This window comes from Larus michahellis, chromosome 6, assembly GCF_964199755.1.
Source record: "Larus michahellis chromosome 6, bLarMic1.1, whole genome shotgun sequence".
In the NCBI taxonomy this organism is placed as follows: Eukaryota; Metazoa; Chordata; class Aves; order Charadriiformes; family Laridae; genus Larus; species Larus michahellis.
In genome coordinates this window covers 67,630,183-67,652,377 of record NC_133901.1, presented here as the reverse complement: position 1 = coordinate 67,652,377, position 22,195 = coordinate 67,630,183, and the positions used below count along the sequence as shown (strand labels likewise).

General features: G+C 42.1%; 1 protein-coding gene across 2 annotated transcripts in view; it reads right to left on the bottom strand.

The window, feature by feature from the left end:
• PLPP4 (phospholipid phosphatase 4) overlaps positions 1-21,271 on the bottom strand; it is a 63,678-nt gene extending 42,407 nt beyond the window's left edge. The window contains exon 1 of one of the 2 annotated variants that reach the window (XM_074592157.1): positions 20,816-21,271. In XM_074592157.1, the coding sequence (XP_074448258.1) occupies positions 20,816-20,871 (56 nt within the window). In that variant the 5' untranslated portion in view covers positions 20,872-21,271. The remainder of the gene's footprint in view (positions 1-20,815) is intronic. The other variant, XM_074592156.1, reaches the window with a different exon arrangement.
• Positions 21,272-22,195: the final 924 nt, after the last annotated feature.

Sequence of the window (22,195 nt, the reverse complement as noted above, 5' to 3'; positions counted from 1 at the left end):
CTGAAAATAACAATATATATATACACACATATTTTTTTCCTGGTTTGTTTTTTGTTTGTTTGTTTTTTTTTTTTTTTTTTTTTTTTATACAATTTGAAATTATGACCAAAAAACCTAGAAGAGTCCTGCTGATTTAAAACTTCCCCCAAAGTGAATTATGGTAGAGCATGCATGAATTATCCTTATAATACATCGCTATCCTCCCTCACTGCTTTTTAGTAATGCAACCTTCATAAAATATATGCTTAGGAAAATGATTTTTTTAAAAGCCTATATTCTACAACTTTATAAACGTTCCATAAACTTTACTGTGGAGAATAAATTGCCATTTTATTTTTGTGGGAAAAGTGTGCAAAGAATATTGCAGAATTAGAAAAGTCACAGGTAGCGGATGTTTTACACTGAAGAAATTATATACCAGGCATCAAATACAAAATGTGTCTTTCAAATGTCAAGATCCAGACTTTGAAGTTGTATTTGCAGGATCACAAAGCAGGGAGAAAGCAGCAGCCCAGGCAACTCCTTCTACTTATAGAACAGATAACGTTAGAGAATATCTCCAAAAGAGACTTACTCCTAAACTAGGATGGGCTCATAGAAACACATTTTTTTCTTTTTTTCAGGTTCTCAGTGTTTTGATACAGCTGTCAAACTTAATAATCTAGCTCTACCTGAAATGTCTCATTCTGTTTTAATTTCATTCTCGTGTCATTTAGCTCTCTTAAAAAAAACCAAATAAAAAAAACCCCACAGTTTGTAATTATATATAAGAGCATCAAAATAAAATGTTGAGGTTACCTTGTTACATAGAAATTAAATTATTTGTGTGGGTAACTTTTGTCCAGCACTAAAAGAGGAAGCAGGAATTGTGATCTTTGACTGTAGTAAGTAGTTTGAAAAGCTTTTTAGGAGTACATAAATTGCCTCTCTTCATTTAAACCGCACTCCTTTTTCCACCGAGTCCTTCACTGTCCTTTAACTCTTCTTAGCTTTGAAGTCGTATCAGACCTCCTGGGAAGTTTTGCCTGTACATTACTCATGTCAGGGCTAGTTTACTAGGGCACAAAGAACATCTGCTGAGAGAAGACACAGGGACCAGCTTTCTGCAGATTGGTTTTACCTAATAAGCCCATGGAGCCAGAACAGAGGTGTAGTGGCCCAAAGCATTTTTAACTGTAAACTTCCCAAAGCCAAGGGCTTTAAACCCCTCCAAAACCAGGTTTTATACAAGTAACAGCTACAACAATCGACTTTGTAAATAGAAAAAGCTCAAAGCAATTTGTAAAGCAGAGTAAAATTACACCAGCTCCCCCCTGTGAAGATGAGGCCTCAAATCTAGCCAGGTCAGTGATTTCCCAAACCACAGCAAACCTTATCCAGTCGTCTGGATTTTAGAAAATACTTATTTTGATCCCTCCTAAGGGCTGACCAGCTGTTCTGTGTTTTCTCACTGCAGTCTACGATCTCTGCATTAGCTACAGTCTCCCACGTCCCCAGCACACTCTGCTACTGACCCCCTTTACCCGAGCACGCTCAGACTCCCACTAGACAGAAGGTCCAAAACTCCCTCTACTCCGAAGAGCCCAACCCACCTCTTCTTCCTAAAGGAAAACAACAAAATCTGAAGATGAAACAAGTCAAATCAGTCTTGTCACTTGTACCGATAGATATGTTTCCCTTGCTGACCTACATGGACAACTAGATTCTTCTGGAAACTTAAGGAGTCTAGTATTCCAAGGAGAGTATTTACTATTATGCTCAGCTTCTTCAAATCCAGGGTCTGACCCTGCTCTCCAAAGAGGGTGCAAGGTGAATTTCAGTAGCGTCAAAACACTTTGTTTCAATGTTTTCAAAATGAAAACTTAAATCTTGTTTAAGTTTAAAAAACAATGGCTTGTGCAAGACATGAAAGGGAAACGTTTCTGAAGACGAGCATTTCCAGGAAATAAAACACCTCATATATGAAAAATTCATTTTACAATTTTTATCTTCAGCTAGAAAAATAAAGGTTGATTCCTAGACGATGCAACCGACTTTGTTTCCAAATTTCAACTGAGAGTCCTCAAGTTATTTTTTACTTTCAGTCCTTAAAGACATTGACGGCAGCTAGAAGCAAGTAACTGCTGGTTGAAAGCATTCTGTTGCCAAGTCGGGTCACAGGCTTGGGTCTGACATCCAGCACGTGTCACCTGGGAGAGCGGAACAGCAAAGTTCACAGTTTTACTGGCCAGGACTTAACATTTGTTATGGAGATGTAATACAGGATCCGTGGCCAGGAGGTACTTCACCGCTCTCATCTAAACATAAATAAACAGTCAAGCACATGCATGTCTGGGCACACAAGAAATTAAAGACAGCTGAGTTTCAATGACTACATCTTTCAGCCAGTCACACCTTTTCCGACACATTCCCCCAGGTATCTGCTGCTCTGATGACTGTTTTGAGGCAGTTCTCAAAGCATTGGGAGTGATGGATATGCCAAGGAACGCCTTGAAGCAGAGACACGTTCTTCAACATATCTAGGCCTTGAAGCATCTCTACTAACCACAAAAAACAAACAATACGCAAACATTTATGCTTCAAGGTCATCACAGAGTATCCGTGCACCAGTGCGCTTTTGGAAAATGTGTCACATTAGAGCAGAGATTTAATTAGTTTGACATTAAGACATTTGACATTATGAGCAAATGCCAACAGAGCTAAAGGTTTGGGGCTCTTCTTGTTCTTTTGTTTCCTGTCTCCTTGCTAAGTAAGAAAGCTAAGATAAAGTATAGTTGTTTAAATCTCAGAAATTTAACAAAAATCAAATTCATAGTTCTCACAGGAATCATCCTATGACACTGCAAATACATGCTAAGTCATAAGATTTAATGCCTTTAAGAGTAAAATAACACATGATAAAGAGATGAAATTGTAATAAATAACATGAATAGTATCTGATTCCAATTGAGGACTGAGTTTCTGATTCGTCATTATCTTTGAACTCTTCTAAAGAAAGATTCATTTCAGCAAATGTATCAATGACAGCCATAATTATTATTTTATTTAATAACAGCACTTTTGTATCCGCTACATATTAAATCTGATTACGTATCCATTTCTTGCTCTGACTTGTGTTCTGAGTTCTTCCAAGAACAGCGTTCAAATACACTGAAACATAATGCCAAAAAAAAAAAATTTAAAAACTGCTGAAACCTGGTAAAATCACTACTGAAGGAGGAAAATAAAAATACATGTAGAAGGCAGCAGATCTTGTCTGTGTGAATGAAAGCTCAGCTGCTAATTAAATTTTTATGCCAAGATTCATAAGAGAACAATTCTCCTCTTTTTTGAAGCACCACCGATGGACGACTGGATACGAGATTTCACTACCTTGAAGGCAATTCCCTTTGTACTCTATTAAACAGTCATGAGGACATACTGGTTTCTAAGCTGCCTGACACTTAGTGATTTATGTTCCTTTGTCCTAACCAAAGTACAGTCTATTACTATTCATAAGCCAGCACAAGCTTATTTAAATGACTAGATGTTATTAGAAATGAATGTAATCCTTGGATAAAGAAACCTGGTTTCTAGACATTTTCTATTATGGCTGAAAATACAAACTCAACTCAATCATATAATATCCCCGGTAGCAGGTGGGCAACTTAGGAAGCTTACTTCATATTAGTCCATGAAATTTTAGTATTAGCTTTTTGGCCTTACACTTTCTGCATGTCTACATATTCATCCATTGTTTTTAACAGTTTAACAAGCAAGACTTTGAACACTTCAGCCTGATAACACACATTTAAGGCATAAAAGGCTTTCCATTAACTTCAAGAGCCTTTAACTGTGACTTTCAAAGCAATTTAAGAGAAACAGGAACCCTAATTCCATTAAAACCATCAGTGAGGAACAGGCGCCCAAGCGCCTGAGGTTGCTTTGGACATCCCAACATTACTACCTACAACACTATTCTAAATAAAAACGTCCTTTTCTGAGGACACAAGTACTTCCAGGTAGCTTCATTACCATTGAACAGCTGTAGCCCTTTAAGATAACTTCCATGCAAGCACCACATCACAGACTGATGAAGGTAAAAGTACACAGTACTTCTGTGATAATATGGACTAATAATTTTTTTTATTAAACCATTCACTGGTAGAGAATGAATCAAGCATCGCATATGTATCTTCATGGAGTCTTTGACCTGTACTTCCACCATGGTCTTCACCTCTCATAATTAACAGCAGGGTGTCGTTTAGCATCTCACTTTATTGTTACAAACACTGCTGACAGTAGCCACCATCCCCTGACTTTATGACATGAAGAAGCAATGACATTTGGAAGCCGCTAAAAATCAGAGAAAAAGCAATAAGCAGTACTGCATTGGCAAAGCTGATAAGGTAGAAACCTTTAAATGTTAGAATAGAAAAGTATGTTCCAAATCTAACACCAAGAACAGGACAGGAATAGGATAGATGGGCCCAACATTAGGATTGTATCGTCATGTCCTGCTAGTGTAAGACACGAACTACCAGCAATGAAATCATGACTAGTATTCACCTTAGAAGCACCTACTAGCATTACAAGGACCAGCGTTGGCCAACAGCTCAATTTTCAGAGAGCGACGATACGAAATCACGCAGGAGAAGACACAGGGGCTTTTGTCCTGGTGATTTTGGGGACCTAGATATCTGCTCCATGAGAAGTGTTGATGGCACACTGGAGGGTTAGAGATTGCTTCCTGGTTTTGAGCATTGACTAAAGGATGTACAAGGTGGGTTTTGTCTGGTTTTTTGAGTTGGGTTGGGGTTTTTGTCCTTCTGTCTTGTCTCTGAAGAAATTTCTTCTTCATAGATGCAGGTAGGAGACATAGATGTCTCAAGCGACAATAACTGAGAAAGGGGAAGACAGAGAAGTACATTTGGCGTGACAAAGAACCAGAAGAGAATGGACATGAACTTGTGATTGTGATACTCAGTCTTTCATACCAGACACGTAATGACCGTCTTCTTTCCTAAGCTTCATCTGTTGATAAGCAGATCTGATCCTAAAATGGCTTTGTATGCAAGTCCTCATTGGAGCAAGTAATGAAGAGATAGCAGGTGTTCATGAACCCCTCCTATAAATCACCTCTGAGGGCTTGTGGAAAAATGCTTGTCTCTGACCACCGTTCCCTGACTGCAGAACTCCGTGTGAGCAAACTCACCCCTCCCTCTCCCACAGAAACAGGTTAACCGCGACTGTGCTATTGGAACCCCATCCTGCACTTTCTTACACGGATAATTCCTTAAGTATTCCCCAAACCAGGTCTCAAATCTAGTAGTAAAAGCTTTTATAGTGTACCTGCTGTGTTAAATTGTGCAATCAGTTGTCCTAACACTAAAACTGCATAATTATGAGCAGCATCAGTTGCTGCTCATAAGGTTCAGAGGCTGAAGTCGGTAAGGGCTTTGTATAGGTTGGCCTAATTACAGGGCATATACGCAATACATAACTAAATGAGAGATTCTCACACAACAGATTCACAGCCCCAACATTTTGAATGAGGAGCCATAAAGCAGACCACATCATAGGGCACAACAGCTGTGGAGATAAGGAAGTTATATTCAGAAAGACAGAACTTGCTTGAGGGGTTTCCAACAAGTGACCTAGGCTAAACAGAAAGAGCCCAGAGTTTACACTGGCTGGGTACATTGCATTGAACACTGCTTATTCACATCGCCGTCGCTTACATTTGAATCATAGAATGGTTTGGGTTGGAAGGGACCTTAAAGATCATCTAGTTCCAACGCCCCTGCCCTGGGCAGGGACACCTCCCACTAGACCAGGTTGCCCAAAACCCCATCCAGCCTGGTCAATCTATTTGACTTATCCACTCTGAAACACACTAATAGTGGGAAAAGCATTCGTGTCATGTTATTTGGTATTCCTGGAGAGGATAACTTATTCTCATGCCATGAGAAAACCTAGCCTTGTTTATTCCCTATATGTAATATCAAAGAAAAAAATAAATAACTTTTTAGCGGTTATTTTAGGAACTCCTGCAAAGACAGACAAAATACGAAAAGCTTTAAGTAGTCTGTGGCTGGAATGCAAAATTAACAGAACGGAAGCAGAGAGGATTGTGATAAGGTGAGATAAGAAACAATGCCTGTGGTTTATCACCATCATTCTGCTCACCACAGGAATGCTGGAGGTGTTCAGTTTCTGAAATGCTGCTGTCTGTGCGTATTATCATGATGAGATAGCTTTGTGTTAGCGCAGAGGTTAACATAAGGAAAGAGATCCGAGCCATTTAATTTCTATAGAATTTGGAAAATCCAGAGTTCCTCAGCCATCGAGAACGAAATGATGTATCAGGACACAAAAAAAAATATGACCAAGGCCCAATTACTATTGATGAACTGCACTTTCACCAAGGAAGAAGCCGACATGAATTAAAAAAAAAAAAAAAAGTAACTTCAATAACATAAACTCTAGTTTTGTTAGAAATAGAAACTTTCCCTCTAGTTAAGGCGCAACACCGGGTATCAAGAGATTACGTGTTTTCTGACACTGTTTTACAGCACAAGGCATAGAAGTGATCATTCCAGTAAGAAGTGTCAATACCAGTATCAAAGCAAGACTCCTAATGCTGTAGTTTGCTCATTAACCGGACTGGTATTTACATACACCAAGTATGCACTGCTGACAAGCATTTGAGTAGGAAAGCAATGGCTTCAATTTCTCCTTGGAAATCAAAAGTAAAGAGTTAAATTCTAAAATATATCAGAATTTATATTGCAGTAGATATTGCTTGCACAAGAAGCATGTGCATGAGAACAGAAATTAATGTTTTATTGGTTCTTCGTAGGCTTTGACAGAAATGTGTTATTATAAGCAACATCTTGTAACTGCACTAAAAGCAATTCATTAAGTAATTTCCATTCACACTAAGACATACAGAAGCAGCTGTATCAATAAATTATCTCTACCTTTTTAACAGCCAAAACTTTTTATTTCCCAATATAATGCTATGCAGTGTATACACCCACCACTTCTGATTAACAATCTATAATCCTAATATGGAGCTTTATTGGGTTTGAGTGTCCTGCAGGACACCGGGTAGTTAACATTCACCAGGAACACCCTACAAAGATAATTCAGAAGCTGTTTTTATTGCTAGAGAAATTAGAAGATCTGATGCCTCTTCTCCATTTGCAGTAACCTTCTGTTTCCAGGCAAGCATTTACGAAGACCGAGAGGAGTACTGGCAGAAAGTAAATGATAAGAAAAATGTTGCAAGATGCTTCTTTCATTCAGTCCCTATTCAGTGCTCTGGGAATAGTGCAAGTTGATAGCATTTTTTAAACTTCTCTACTTTTCAGAAGCTAGAAACAAAGCCTTCATGCCACCTCCTGATAGCATTTGATATTCTAATCTGAATGTAGACAGCTTTCCCCACTTTTAATTCTACGGGTGCACTTTTACGTAGGGAGGAGTCAAAAGTCAATGGAATTAGATCCTGGGACTAATAAGGACAAAGGCCAGGGGCAATATTTTGGGGTTTTTTATTTAATGTCACTGGCAAATAGAGAGCTAGTTCTCAAGGGTAGGTTTGGCTTCAGATGAGTCACTTGATGTAAAAGATTTCTGAATATTTTAAATTAGCTAGCAATTGCAGTGATACATTTAATTAGCCCATATGCCCACATTAGCCCTTCAGATATATGAGAAATCATTTTGATTAAGAAGGGATTGAAAATAAATTCTGATGCAGTTTTAAAAATACACATATCACCCGGGCAGTCATATTTCCCAGATGTGCTGAAAGAGAATTTCCAGTATCATAGAATCATAGGGTTGGAAGGGACCTCTGGAGATCATCTAGTTCAACCCCCTGCCAGAGCAGGGTCACCTAGAGCAGGTTACACAGGAACATGTCCAGGCGGGTTTTGAATGTCTCCAGAGTTGGAGACTCCACCACCTCTCTAGGCAGCCTGTTCCAGTGCTCTGCCACCCTCAGGGTAAAGAAGTTCCTCCTCATGTTTAGGTGGAACTTCCTATGTTCAAGTTTGTGCCCATTGCCTCTTGTCCTGTCCCCGGGCACCACTGAAAAGAGCCTGGCCCCATCCTCCTGACACCCACCCTTTAAGTATTTATAAGTGTTGATAAGGTCACCCCTCAGTCGTCTTTTTTCCAGACTGAAGAGACCCAAATCCCTCAGCCTTTCCTCATAAGAGAGGTGTTCCAGTCCCCTAACCATCTTTGTAGCTCTCTGCTGCACCCTTTCCAGCAGTTCCCTGTCCCTCTTGAACCGGGAAGCCCAGAACTGGACACAGTACTCCAGGTGCGGCCTCACCAAGGCAGAGTAGAGGGGGAGGATGACCTCCCTTGACCTGCTGGCCACACTCTTCTTGATGCACCCCAGGATGCCATTGGCCTTCTTGGCCACAAGGGCACATTGCTGACTCATGGTCATCCTGTTGTCCACCAGGACTCCCAGGTCTCTTTCCACAGAGCTGCTCTCCAGCAGGTCAGCACCCAACCTGTACTGGTGCATGGGGTTGTTCCTCCCCAGGTGCAGCACCCTACACTTGCCCTTGTTGAACTTCATAAGGTTTCTCTCTGCCCAGATCTCCAACCTGTCCAGGTCTCTCTGTATGGCGGCACAGCCTTCCGGTGTGTCAGCCACCCCACCCAGCTTGGTGTCATCAGCAAACTTGCTGAGGGTGCACTCTATCCCCTCGTCCAGGTCATTGATGAATATATTGAACAGGACTGGACCCAGTACTGACCCCTGGGGAACACCACTCATCACTGGTCTCCAACTAGACTCTGTGCCCCTAATCACAACCCTCTGAGCTCTATCTTTCAACCAGTTTTCTATCCACCCCACTGTCCATTCAGTATCTTCCTTCAGTCTCACTAGCAGGTTTCCTGGATTTGCCTCATATATATACCCTGATTTCACAGATGTATCTCTAGGTGTGACTTCTTCCAAGGACGAACGGCCACCCTCTTCACTCTCCTCCTCCTCCCAGCTAGCATCACACCCCAGTCAGGGTGAGCTGTACTGTTACTGGGCCAACAAAGCCAACCATGACGCGAGACAGGTTCTTCAACCAGTGTGTCTAACTAGATGATGGGAGTCTGTGCCAGTCAGTGCTTCTGAATGATTACTGAGCCACTGGACCCTTCTCTGATACACCATCTGGAGCTGTATTTATAAAGGCTTTATCAGCTGTCATCTGCTACAACACGTGACTTGAGCCACATGTACCAATACTGAATATTCGGACAGAAACAGGTTAAAACCAGACCCAACCCCTCTGCTCAAATTTTCTCTTCCTTGCTTGGTCCAAATTCAAGCAACAATATGAATTAAATGAATCAGCAAGGAGGCAACAGCTGGGGAGTCCCGGCTCAGTTAAAAGCTCCAATCTTGAACTAACAACAATATAGATTCACAGCGGGAATCCTGCTGCTTATGAAATAATGTATAAGTGATACCTAAGTCTTCTTAGAACATCTAATATAAAATAGTGAACCAGCTAAGCTTTTCACAATGCTGAAAAAAAGAGAATAGCCTGGAGTTTTAGAATCTAAAGTTAATTTCCTTAGTACCTAAATTATACCTCTACAGCTTTCTTAATCCCTGGCATTTGAACTCTCTCTCTTGGTAAACGATTTTCCTCCTGTGATATTACTCCAGTCATACTAAACCTAAGAGGAACGGGAAAGGATTATCTGAGCATGCATGAACAGCAAAAGAACAAGCAATTAACACAGGCAGCCAGTTGTTCTTGTGAGCCTGAAAAAATCCAAGAACTTCCAGTCTTCGCATACATTCTCCTTGCTCACGGGCTGAGCACTCAATGCACGTAGCACTAAATATTGCTGAGTATCATTATCGCCAATATGAAGTGACTGAATCTAGAAAACTCCCATTCAATGGGAATAAAAATGGGTATCCAGGCATTAAACTACTGAACTAGCTTAGACACAAGCTTTTCACCATCATTTCTTCCTTACAGAAGTGGAATATTTGGAAATGAGCAAAGTGAAAGGAAGAAAGAGGGAACAGTTGGCCATACTGCATTGCAGCTTTGAGCAGAAGAGCGGGAGACAAGAGTGGCTATACTGAAACAGGAAAAACAACACTGCAAAATGAGTCAAATTGAGATATTTTGGCTTGTTTTACATTTTTAAAAGTTGCTTTGACCTCATACTGAAAGCAATCTTTGCATCTTTTGCTTTCTGGCCTGCAGAATATAAAATAAACTGTTCTGAAACAAAAAAAAACAAAAAAAAAAAAAGAAAAAGTATTTCTTTCAGCATTTAGCTGCTCCCAAGGTGAAAAAGCGGTTTAGTTGGTGTGGTCCCGGAGCAGCGCTCCGGGCGCAAGGCATGCAGGGCAGGGCTGCTACTTATTATGTCAACGTACAGCACTTCAGGCAACCCAGCACAGCTGCACTACTCTAACAGAGACAATAAACGGCGGTAGTCTAACAGAAATAACAGATACCAACAAAGGGAAAACTAAGGGCTACTGTTTTCGTTGCATTTTCTCTCATTTTAGCTACTAAAAAGCATGATTTATAGTATTAATTTTTGCCTTCATGCTCCATTTTTATTAAATATACCCTACGATGTGAGGTATTTCACAAAAGCCATTTCAGTGTGCATGGTTGGGTAGAAGGGAATAGAGAGAAGGGAAATGATCCGTATATGAACACTGATGTAGCCATCAGAACTTTCAAAGATGGCAACTGTACGTTATTCTAAAATGAAAAACAGAATTCGTGTTACAGGCTTAAATCACCTAAGCATGTATCTGAATAAGGAACCAAAACACACTGTAGACAGCCAAAATTTTGCTTTTGATGTTTTTTAATGCTTGTTTTTATTACATCTTGAACTATTTTCAGCCAAACAACTCTCAACAGTTCCTTGGACAACTATCCCAGCTTCACAGCAATCCGACAGAGCTGACTAGGCTGAGAAGTTTCTTGTGTTTTCATACCTGTGTGCCACACTCCTATTGACTATAGGTTCACGATAGGTTTGGAACTGAAATCAAAGTCAGCGGTTAAATTCACAAAGATGCCGAGTTCTCTTAGTGACCAAAGCTTTCCCTCTCAGTTATTTCTGTTCCTCCATCACTCCTCCAAATTCCCTTTGTAGCTCACTGTTACTTCAGTGTTTCTCAGTCGTCTTCCTCCTGCGATGGCTCTTCAATATCTTGCTCAGAACAAGGTTTGGTCAGTTGGAAGGGACAGCGTGGCCCTGGCAGCTTACTCAGGAGCAATCTCTGAAACACACAAATACGTTCCTCTGTGCTGCAGCATCTCACCTCCGTTCAGACACTGCCTCCCCACCCAATCTCTTCAAAAGCCCCATATCAAAAACCTACCACCACTTCCACACAAGAAAGTTTCTTTCTCGTTCACCTAGCTTTTCGCCACAACCTCAATTTTAATCACATGAACTTGACTTCATAATTTGCTGCCAAGTTATTTTTAGTCTTCAATACGTCTATTATATGAATGTTTATGATTTGTATCCCGTTTGCTCCGCACCACTCTTCCCTTTAAACACAGGATGGACAGACAGAGCCATGACCTTGAAAGAGGACCTCTATGGCAGTGAAGCCTGTCCCCACATAACGCTGTACCTGAGGGGTACAGGCTGAATAAACGTGAGGATCAAGTCATATCAAACAAATTGTCCACAACTAGAGCGAAGAGCCAAAACACATTCTCAGACCATTTTTCGGACCAAAACCTCAGGAGCTGGCAAGGAGGTGAGAGTGAGGAGAAATACTAGATGACCTTTAAAGGTCCCTTCCAACCCGACACATTCTATAATTCCATTAATCTAGAACACTCAAACAAGAGTTTCTTTATATGTAACTAAAACATTATTTTTTGGTCAAGCAGGAACATTGTAACCCAAACTGAAATGAAATATTTTGGGGAGGCATCCATTAAACTCTTTTTAATAAAAAATGTGTTTAAAAAAGCGAATTTTAAAATAAAATACTTCAGTATTAATAAAGAGAAACTTTTTGGGGCCAAATTATTCACTAGATGCAATACAAATTTACAAGTTATTTTGTTCCAGTTTTTCCTTCCCAGTTGCTGTATGTAATGACCTCACATTTCTCCCTGGGAAAAAGAGACCTCTCTAATGATATTCACAATCAAATCCAACTATATTAAAATCACTCAATCCAAAACCACTTGTGTGAATAACTACACATTCCAGAGCATTAATAATGATTTAAAAAAAAAAAAATCTAAAGATATAGTAATGAGGAATAGGAACATCCCTTTTAGCATTTTGTAGCAGTCGCTAAAGTCCAATAGCAATAGTTACACTCCTGTAAAGCACCTTAGACACCAGACAAATGAAATTATTAATGGCCTCTCTGCGGGCTACGAGAGTACAGTCAGGCTATTAGATCTGTTCTCCCATTAGGGAAAATTGGCAGCTAATGAAAATATAACAGTTTATGTCAAATGATACTCTCCTCTGCTGTTTTCGATTTGCAAGGCTTCACAACACTCGGCAGGGTGCCACAAGTCCTTCAAAGCTGAAATACTTCTGAGCTGACATTTACACCTCCATTATAAATTCTAAAGAAGAAGTAAAACTTTTCACTCAAAATCGAATAAAATGTCGAACCGCGAGATTGCTGAGTGAAACATTCGACCTAGTGTAGGATTTCATTTTCCCCACCATCTCGTCAACGCAGGATATTTAGAAGACAATTTCTGGCACGGCACTGCCCTCCAGCCAAGGCACCATCACCTTCTGCTCAGCCTTTGCTAAAGTCACTTCTCCAAGTGACTTCAAATTAGTAACGCCGTTCCCTTTTACGCCCATCAACGTCAGCCAAAAATCTCTTACAAGAAATTTTGCTTTGATGTCTTTCAACTTTTCCCCGCACACTGGGACGCTCTCAGGCAGTATAAACCTCAGTCCACTGAGTTGGCTCGTGCCAGCTCAGAAGGCCACCTCGTCTGTCTCCTCACAGCCATGCAGCAAAGCAATGCTTCATGTAAAATACCCTCAAGATACTTCAGTGTAACTTGCTTTTTCAAGATTTCCAGTGGTGAGTATTCTACATATGCCTCAGGCAACCTATCACAGTGCTCAAAAGTCCTTACAATCAGGTTGTATCTCCCCATACTCAGCCTAAGTTTCACTTGCTGCAAGTTTAAAATCTTTCCCTCCTGTACAATTCCCGAAGGACATGAAGAGCAGATCGTCTTCCTCAGACATCTTTACAGCAGCTGCTTACATGTGAAGATTGCTGCCGTGTCTCCTCAGATTTCTAGATTAAACAGCTCCATTATTACTACCTTTTCTCAGAAAAGGTGTTTTCTATACCCCTCTTACCATCTTTCTCACTCCTCCCCAATTCTCTGAAATTCGGCTGCATAAGTAACCTTAATCAGCCACTTAATATGAAAACACAAGCTGTAAACCCTGCTATTTTAGCCTACAGTAAAACGATTCCCACTTATTGCATTTTATCTATATGCCATTTTAATTAAAATTCAGTGGTATTTTAACAAGGAAAATATTTAGCTATTTGGTTAGTAAAAGCTAGAAGTGTTTTGTAATGCAGAGAAATAAACAAATACAATACACAGTGACTGTAACAATCTGATTTACAATAAAGAAACATTCCAAATCCAGTTTTCTGCAGAATCATAAAGATCAGTCCGAGAGTTTCTTGCATAGCAATGACTTGTAGTCCAACAATCACAAATTTACCATTTACATGGCAAGGGAAAAACATGAATGCAAAGTACCTTAAAGCCCACATAGTTCTGAAGAGCTTAGTTCAAGTGCCACACCTGATGACAGCTTTGTCCCTTCTGTGAAGGCAGTCTACTTGGACCATCTGTAAAGCAGTTATTCTGGTTCAGAAACCAGTGAAGCTTTCCTTAATCATTCATCAGTCCCCGGTGTTCATTAGTGGATCACAACCAATACTTTAACCAGGAACACATGCACTGTCTCTACCTTTCTCTCTTTGTCCACTAATCCTTGCCAACATAGATGCAGCGCTCAAACCTCCCCCGTTCAGTATCATATAGTGCTTACTACAGAGAAAAGTTACAAGACACGCTAAATGTAATCCTTAATCCCCTTTTAGCGTCAATAATTCTGCCAACTATTTACAAGTTCTTGCTTTTCAAAGTCACCAAGAGAGTGGGAGACTGTAAAGCTCTTCATTTATTGTGTGAGGTATAACTGCGTCCTCAGCAATAGGGCTGTACTTTTTATTAAAGTCTTTGCTGTAAGAACCACAGTTGTGCCACAGCTTGACTGGGCTTAGATCAAAGTACAAAAATCAAATTTTTTAAAAGAAAAATTTCCCTTACAGAAACCCTGTCAGTCTGAGTAGCATTCTCGCTATAAAACGTCCTCAATCAGGGCTGGGAGCAAATAAATACAGAGTGCCAAAGTCAGTGAGTAAACAGGATTCAACAAGAAGAGACACAAAGTCACCATTTACTCCTCAAAAATCTGGAGCAGATGCTTTGGCATTTACAATAACATCCTTTTTTAGCATGTATTCAGCTGCAAGTTTAGCCATGGACATCAACTGTAAATCCCATCCTATTAACAGGACAATTAGAATTCCTGCCAATAAATCCCCCTTTTCTCTTCGCCCCTGCCCCCCCGGGACTCAGGGAAGACAAATGAAATAAGCTCAGTTCCACGACCTAAAAGTATTGACACAACAGCCTGTGAAACAGTCTTATCTTTTGCACAGACCAAAGACTGCTCTGCACTGAAAGACAGGGACACTTTCTCCTGAATAGCTGTTTTCAAAGTCAGTAAAATCCTACCCTAGCTTCAATAAATAAAATAAGAAATTAAGGGAAACAGAAGCTTCAGCTCGGTAGAACGCCAAGTACCAAGTGTCTCTGTTAGCTCGGTGATATTTCATAGATATCGGGACAAGCACACGGTCATTTTGTTGTGTGCTTCGTATTACACTAGGTATAATATGTATTTATGGCCTTTTGTTTTTACAGTAACCTCTCAAGGACGCAGAGCTGAGCAAAGTTAAAAATTTGGGTTACTTCGTAATACATCAGCTGCATTCAGCCGGTGACAGAAGCTCCATGGCACTCTAATTCTTCCATCACTTCAAAGGTATAACAGGCTCCGCTGAGCACTGGAACAAGTCCGTTGCTTGCCACTGGAGCTCAATATGCAACCTTTGATATATGTTCTCGGATGCTAAGCACCAGAGAGGCTAAAAATCTTTTTTTATAGCAGGTCTTTCCCTTAACTGTTCATTAACCCTACTCAGTGAACTACACTTCAACCCGGGCCACGAAACTAAGTCTTCTCCTCATTTTAGTATCATCTAAATTATGATTTGTAAATTATTACAGTACAGTAAATTATTATTTTTAAACAGGTAATTAATCAAGCACGTTGATGTTCTTACTTCCTACTACCCTACCATTACTATTGGTGAAACTAACATCGAAAAAGCTCCAAGCATATTCACTGTTCAGTGGGTTTGGCTACTGTCCATATACCTCACAATAAAGATTGTATCAATTAAATGAACAAAGGGTGAGAAAAAAGTATTACCCTCACTTTCTTGATGACAAGTTAGGGTACAGAGAAATGAAGTCCAAGACTTTTAAGATCAGAAGCCAAAAATCAGATTCCAAACAAAGTCAGAATTATGGGATACTGAAATCAAGAAGCTCACGTGGCCAAGCACCTACTTTCGCTTTGAAAGATTCATCTAGAGCGCCTAGGCTTAAAAGGTGCTTTCAAATCTTGGTCCAACTGATTTGTTTAATTTGGCAGCGTTTGGGTGAGGTTGAGGAAATAACGTCTCACACTGGTGAGCTCTTCTCAGTACTGTTTTCCTTATATTACCTACAGATCTCCGACTGCTTGTGGCTGTCAGCTCAGTTTATCCTCCAAAAAATCCAGTAGATATCACAGAGAACAGGTTAAGCGCAAACTGGGAGAAGCGTACAGCACCAACTGCAGCATTGTGGAATCTCCTCAGCTAATTGATTTTCTGTCTGTGTTAACAAGAAAACACATAGTATCATTTCGGAAGGCAACATAGCCAGAATATCCAGGAGATCACCACCCATGACAAAGAAAGCTACTTGAAAGAGCTTTCCACGCTACATCATTTTGTGCGTATTCATAACTTGATTAAAATCTTAATACCGGAAACTTGTAAGAGACCCAACATGCACGAAATCAGATTCAGAGTCTGACCATGGTGCACACACATGAAAGATGTCAGCATTAGTCAATACTACATGCTCACATGTGTGTAACACATACAGACGTTAGCCAGCAGATAGACATTTATTCCCAAGGGAGGCTGCTAATGAGACCGTGCTGTAGGGAAGATACCCAATTACTCTGAATGACATTTATCTTTTAATCACATCACACTCACTGAAGAGCTTGAGGTTTGATGAAGCAATCCTTGAAAGACTGTCTTTTTAATCAATTAGACAGCTCTAGAAACATCAGCGATATGCTGTTGACAAGTCACTGGGCTAAATATACTACACCACACGCAAAGTCTTCCGTCTTCCTACCAAGACAATGATGCGGTCTTCTGAAACAGATTAAAAAGTTTTCCTAGATGCCTAAAACAAAACAACATGTATTTTTCTAAGAAAATAAGACATCCCCACTGGCAATTATAGGCTCACTCTGAGCTACCACTCAATGGATTATTTTTAGCACAGATGAAGAACATTGTTTTAAGAGCATCACTTCCGTGTAAAAATATCAGACTTGCTCACAAATCTTTTTATAATTGCCTTAACTGAATAAAATGAAGTCAATCAAAACAATTTGCTTTCATCAAGCATTCAGTAAGTGACAAATGCCACCGTCTACATGGAGCAGATGAAAGACCAGCCACATTTAACATGTTTTAGCATTAATCGGGCATCTTAAGATGCTCCAGGTCATAGGAATAAGTACAAAATGAAGAACACAGAGATGCAAGACCCTAATTCAATCATTCTTCAAATCAGTGTTTGATTTTTTTCTATAAACAAAGTACATGCTCACAGTTGTCATGTTAAGCAATAGACCATTTATACTTCTGAGACCTTACATCAAAAATTTCGCTTTAAAAAAAAAATCCAGTTCTGTACTCACAGATTTTTCTAATAAATAAAAAACCAAACAAAAATATGAGGTGAGACTTGATTAAAGTCAAGGTTTAATTGAAAAATATTTGAAACTGTACAATGCAGTAACAATGTAATGGTCAAATTATAGCGTGAGAATTTTCTTTGCCTAGTGAGGAGCAAACCATCTACGCTCATTAGGATCAGTTCAGCTCAGTCAAGAGATGCAAGTCTAAATATTTTGAAAACTAGAAGTGAATATGTTTATGTTAAGGAACAGGGAAAAACTGTAGGACAGAACAGAAATACCACTATTCTCCTTAGAGTTTGTAACTTGTGGCTTGAAGGCTATTTTGCTGAAGGTACTCAAAGAACATCTACTTACCTTCCCAGTAAAGTGTGTAAGCATGTTTTTGGCTACAAACAGTTGTCTTTGGTTGTTGTTTTGGGGGGGGTTGGGTTTTTTTTTTTTTGTTTGGGGTTTTTTTTGTTTTTTTTTTTTTAAATTCCTGCTTCTGAATTTCAGGCAGCTGTAGTTCTTCTAATAAATCTCTCCTAAGTAATCCTTCCTTCAATACCAGTAAATCCTGAGGGCTAAAATGCCATTCAGCGCAGATCTTTGTAAAGGCACAGGCTTAATTTCAGTACCTAAAGCTGTCTTTAATTGCCAAGTGAACACTCAGCAGTTGCTAAGAACACAACACCTAGAACTGAGTCAGTTGTTATCATTATCCTCACTGATTGGCTGTTGAATTCATCCAAACCAATACACAACCATCAAAAACATGTATTCCTTGGAACAGTGTACATTTGCATGACAGAAGAGAAATAACAGTTACAGATTTTTGCTTTGTTGGAATGACTAAATTTGATAATTATGGGAACTGGGGGGGAAAGAAAGTGTTGCCAGTCCTTTTAAGTATAGAAAATATGGCTGTTGTTGCTGTAAAATACATTCAAACTGGCAATACATTCAATTTCAGCAATGATCAACATAAGTTTTCACACCTCCGTTTTTATGAAATGACATTTATCACCAAGCAGAACTACAACATGGAATATGAACCTTTTTCTTTTGCATCTTATGGTACAAAATACGCCAATACATTACTCTTAGTTATATTAATCAGCAGGTTGAAGCTGAAAAGACATCTGGGAGGCACAGATGGTTCACAATTGGCAAATAACTATGGAACCATTATCTTCAAGGTCAGATTTCTAACACTACAAAGGTTGGTGGTGACCCAGTCACCAACACCTTTTCAGAATGAACTAATTCTCTTCAAACCATTCCTGGTGGACAAATATCTGTGTCGCAGCTGGCATCCACAGCAGAGATGATCTCAGACCTAGCCTCAACTCATCGATGTTAATGGCATCCCTTTCGAAGGAAGGTGGGAACCGTACAGCCTTTGCATTCCTAGAAATAGCTTCTGCGGTAGAGCTTGCATTGCTGCCGCCTCAATTCCAGTCCTAGGACTTCCAAATTCACCAGTAATTCTTCATACTTGAAAGAGATATTTCAATGAACTCAACACTCCGTGAAAATCCTTGCCCTGGCTGTCTACAAAGCCACAGAAAACACAGTATTTAAACCTTTATAGCACAAAAGTTCCAAAACACAAGTAACTGCCTCTTTTCCAAACTGAGAGAAATACTGAATACTGTTTAAATAGCAAAAGATTACACTGGTGTTAAGATTATCTGAATATTAAGCCATTTTTTCTCATCTAGCTATCTAGCTAGCGATTATATTTTTGCAGCCACTACAAACAAAAGTGCAGTTCTTCATAAAACTAAACACCAGCCTGGATGTGAATTTAGAATGCTACATGTTCGGTACTTGTAGATGACAACGAATGGTTCAAATGACCTCTTACAATGTCAGAATTATTTCCCGCAATTCCAAGAAGAAAGAAGCTTGAGCTACGTGAAAATGTGAAAAGTGCTTGTGCAGTCATTTGCCATATAGCACTACAGTGGCACTACCAAAAGTATTTCCTTTAGCCATCCCTTGGTTGATTTTAGAGCCACAGCATAAAGAATAGTGAAAGTTATAAAATGTTTTAGAGAGGAAATGAGGACAGAAGACAAGTGTAACCCAGAGATTACTACATACGATGGGACATGATTTACATATCATGGTAATAAGCTATATGAAGACATCTCTTACCAAACGGTTTAAGTGATGAATTACACATGCAATCATAATGAAGGGAAAGGTTCTGATGTAGCATCAGTTTCTGAGGTCTCTGCTCACCCTGTAATTCCATATATTCCAGAATAGAGTTCTGTTGAAAGGAACGGGTCTACTTTCAAACTGAGATGCAACCAAACTGAAAGGTATCAAAGGTTTTTGAAGGTATCAAAGTTTATTCTAAAAAGGAAAAGGATGACACTTACCGAATACATTGCAAATCAAAAGATTTGCATCAATATTCAAGAGAAATGAGCACTGAGGAAAAACTCAAATCCCAGTAAATTGGGCAAGCTGTTCATTAACCATGAGAGGTTCAGAAAGGAACTGCATCAAAGCGTTCCAGTATCACCAGCTGTAAGTCAGTATCACAGCTTAATAGATGCCCTGCACTATTACTGCCTGCACCTGTGACCAACAGGATCCATCCTTAAGTAGACAAACAAGCAAGCAGTAGTGGAATCTCATCCAGTTTCTGTGCTACTTCGTGGATCACAAAGACTGTGGCTACTCATTTTAAGCATAAGGCAACTGAAATGCAAACTTATATGAAAAGCATAACTTTTCATTGTTCAAATGTACGGACAACATGAACTGCCCGAAAGGAGAAGCAGCTACAGCCCTGAGGAGAAAGGGGGAAGCCTGCCTGAGGTACACAGTGAAAGAGAGTATGTGCACTGCTTTCCCCTCAGAGAAGGCAAAAAGAGTGTTCCTGCAGCGATAGCTACACTTCTTTCAGCAACCAGGTTTTCATGACTTTCCTCCCTCCGTACCAGCGTGCGGATGTGCACCTCAGAGCCCTCTACAACACGTTACACCCCGCCTTAAGCCCGAGGTCCTTCCCGCGCTGCCGGCGCTCGGGTGCTGCCCCGCCGCTGGCTCTGCGGGCTCCCGCCGCTGCCAGCGCCCGCTGGGGAGCACTGACAGCCCTGGCACATCACACCTTACAGCAAAAACTACAACCGCCCAAACCAAAGCTAGGACCAGCGTGGGTATGTCGGTGGGGTTTTGGTCTTTTTTTTTTTGTTTGTTTGTTTCGTTGGCTTTTGCACACTTCTCTCACAAACAGTAGTTTCTCCCACAAAAAAAATTTCCCGCAGGTCTTCGGCAAAATCGCGGCGGCAGAGAAGGGTGCCCGCTGCTCCCGCAACGACTCACCCCGGGGGGAAAATTCCTCCCCTCCCCGCACCCCAGACGGGGGAACGGCGGCAGGTCTCCCTCGCTCGGGGCTCCCACCGGCGGGCGGGGGTGACTCTCCGTCGGGGGCTGAGGGGCGACCAGCGGCCGGCCGGCCAGCCCCGCACCCCGACCCCACCCCGCGGTCCCCTGGGCCGGCGACCCCGCACCGCGCTCGGGCGTCAGGCGGCGGAGCGTCCCCGGGCGCCGCAGGAAAACTTGAGGCAGCTTCGGAGGCACCCCCCGCCACCCCCCCCCACAAACACACCACCACCATCCCGCCATCTCCTGCCGCCCGGCGGGTACTCACACGAAGACCCCGAAGAGCAGGACCCGTATGCCGATCTCGATCGCCAGCTCCCGCATGGTGCGTCCCGGCGGGCTCCGGCAGCCCCGGCCGCGCAGCCTCTCATTCCCCGCGCGGGGCGGAGGCACTCGGGGCGGGAAGGGTGGGGGGGCTCGGTCGCCTCACGCCGCCCGCCGGCAGCCCGCCCCGCCGCCCCGGGGGAGGGCGGCCGTCGCGCAGAGCCCCGCCACGCTCAGCCCGGGCCCCTCCATGCCCCGCCTCAGCCTCCGCGGCTGCCGGCCGGGCTGTGCGGGGAGCGGCGCTGCCGCCAGCCTCACACCACGACGACGACGGCGGCCACCGCCGCGGCGGAGCCGAGCGCCCACAACCGGGGGAGGGTCCCGGTGACTAATGCGGTGCCTTTCCTCCCGCCCCACGGCGGGGGATCCTGGGGATTTCCCCTCCCTCCCCTCCCCGCCCCCGCGGCTGGGGAGGGGTCCCCGTTGCCCGGCGGTGCCGTGTGGGCGCGAAGGGCTATAGAGAAAGGGCTTCTCCCGTCTGGTTTAACGCAGCACTCCACCCATGCTGGGCTGGAGGGGAGTTAACCCCTTGGCCCTCGGTGCCCAGGGCCGGCGTTGGCGTCCCCCGGAGCTCACTCCCCCCCCGGCACAGCCGGTAACACGCTGGATTTCAGACCTCCCCGGTACGGCCCCGCTCGGGTGAGGGGCTGGGCTGGCGTTTCTGGCTTCCTCTCTCGTTCCTCTCTGAAATGATCTCTCGAAATGATGGAGCAAGAGAAAACCGGGGTGGGGGTGGGGGGGTAGCACCGCCAGGCACAGGGAACAGCGGCTCTTCATCGAGCCTTAAACTGCTGGCCGTTTGTGCAAGGGGCAACCGCCTCCCAGCCCACCCATGCGGACCCTCCGCTTGGCACAGCTACATACACCCTTTGCATAAAGGTCTAAGGGCGTTTGAATACTTTCTGCGTTATGTATATAACAGGCTTTCTGCCCATTTAGATATTCGTGCCATTTTAAACCCTACTTCTTAGTGTGATTAACCTGCCGTGTCACACTCCTGCTTCGCCTGGTCAGATTCTGCCCAGTATGGGATATTGCAGCCTAAATGTGTGTTTAGTTCAGTGTCAGTTCGTTCACAGAGCTGGGTCTAGCTCAGCAAACAGGCAGAGGAGGTAGCTATGTAAAACTGCAGATTGCTGGGATGGGAGAAAGGCAGCTAAACAACCTTGGTTTAGTCCTGTGATTCCTCCGATCCATCCTCCATTCCTCCCAATAGCAAGCTCTGAGCCACCCTAATCCTTGCATTGCCTGAGCCTAGTTTGGTAGAGTTCATTTAACTTCCTCTCTGCATAGAGGGATTGAATCCTGAACATCTTTATTGTAA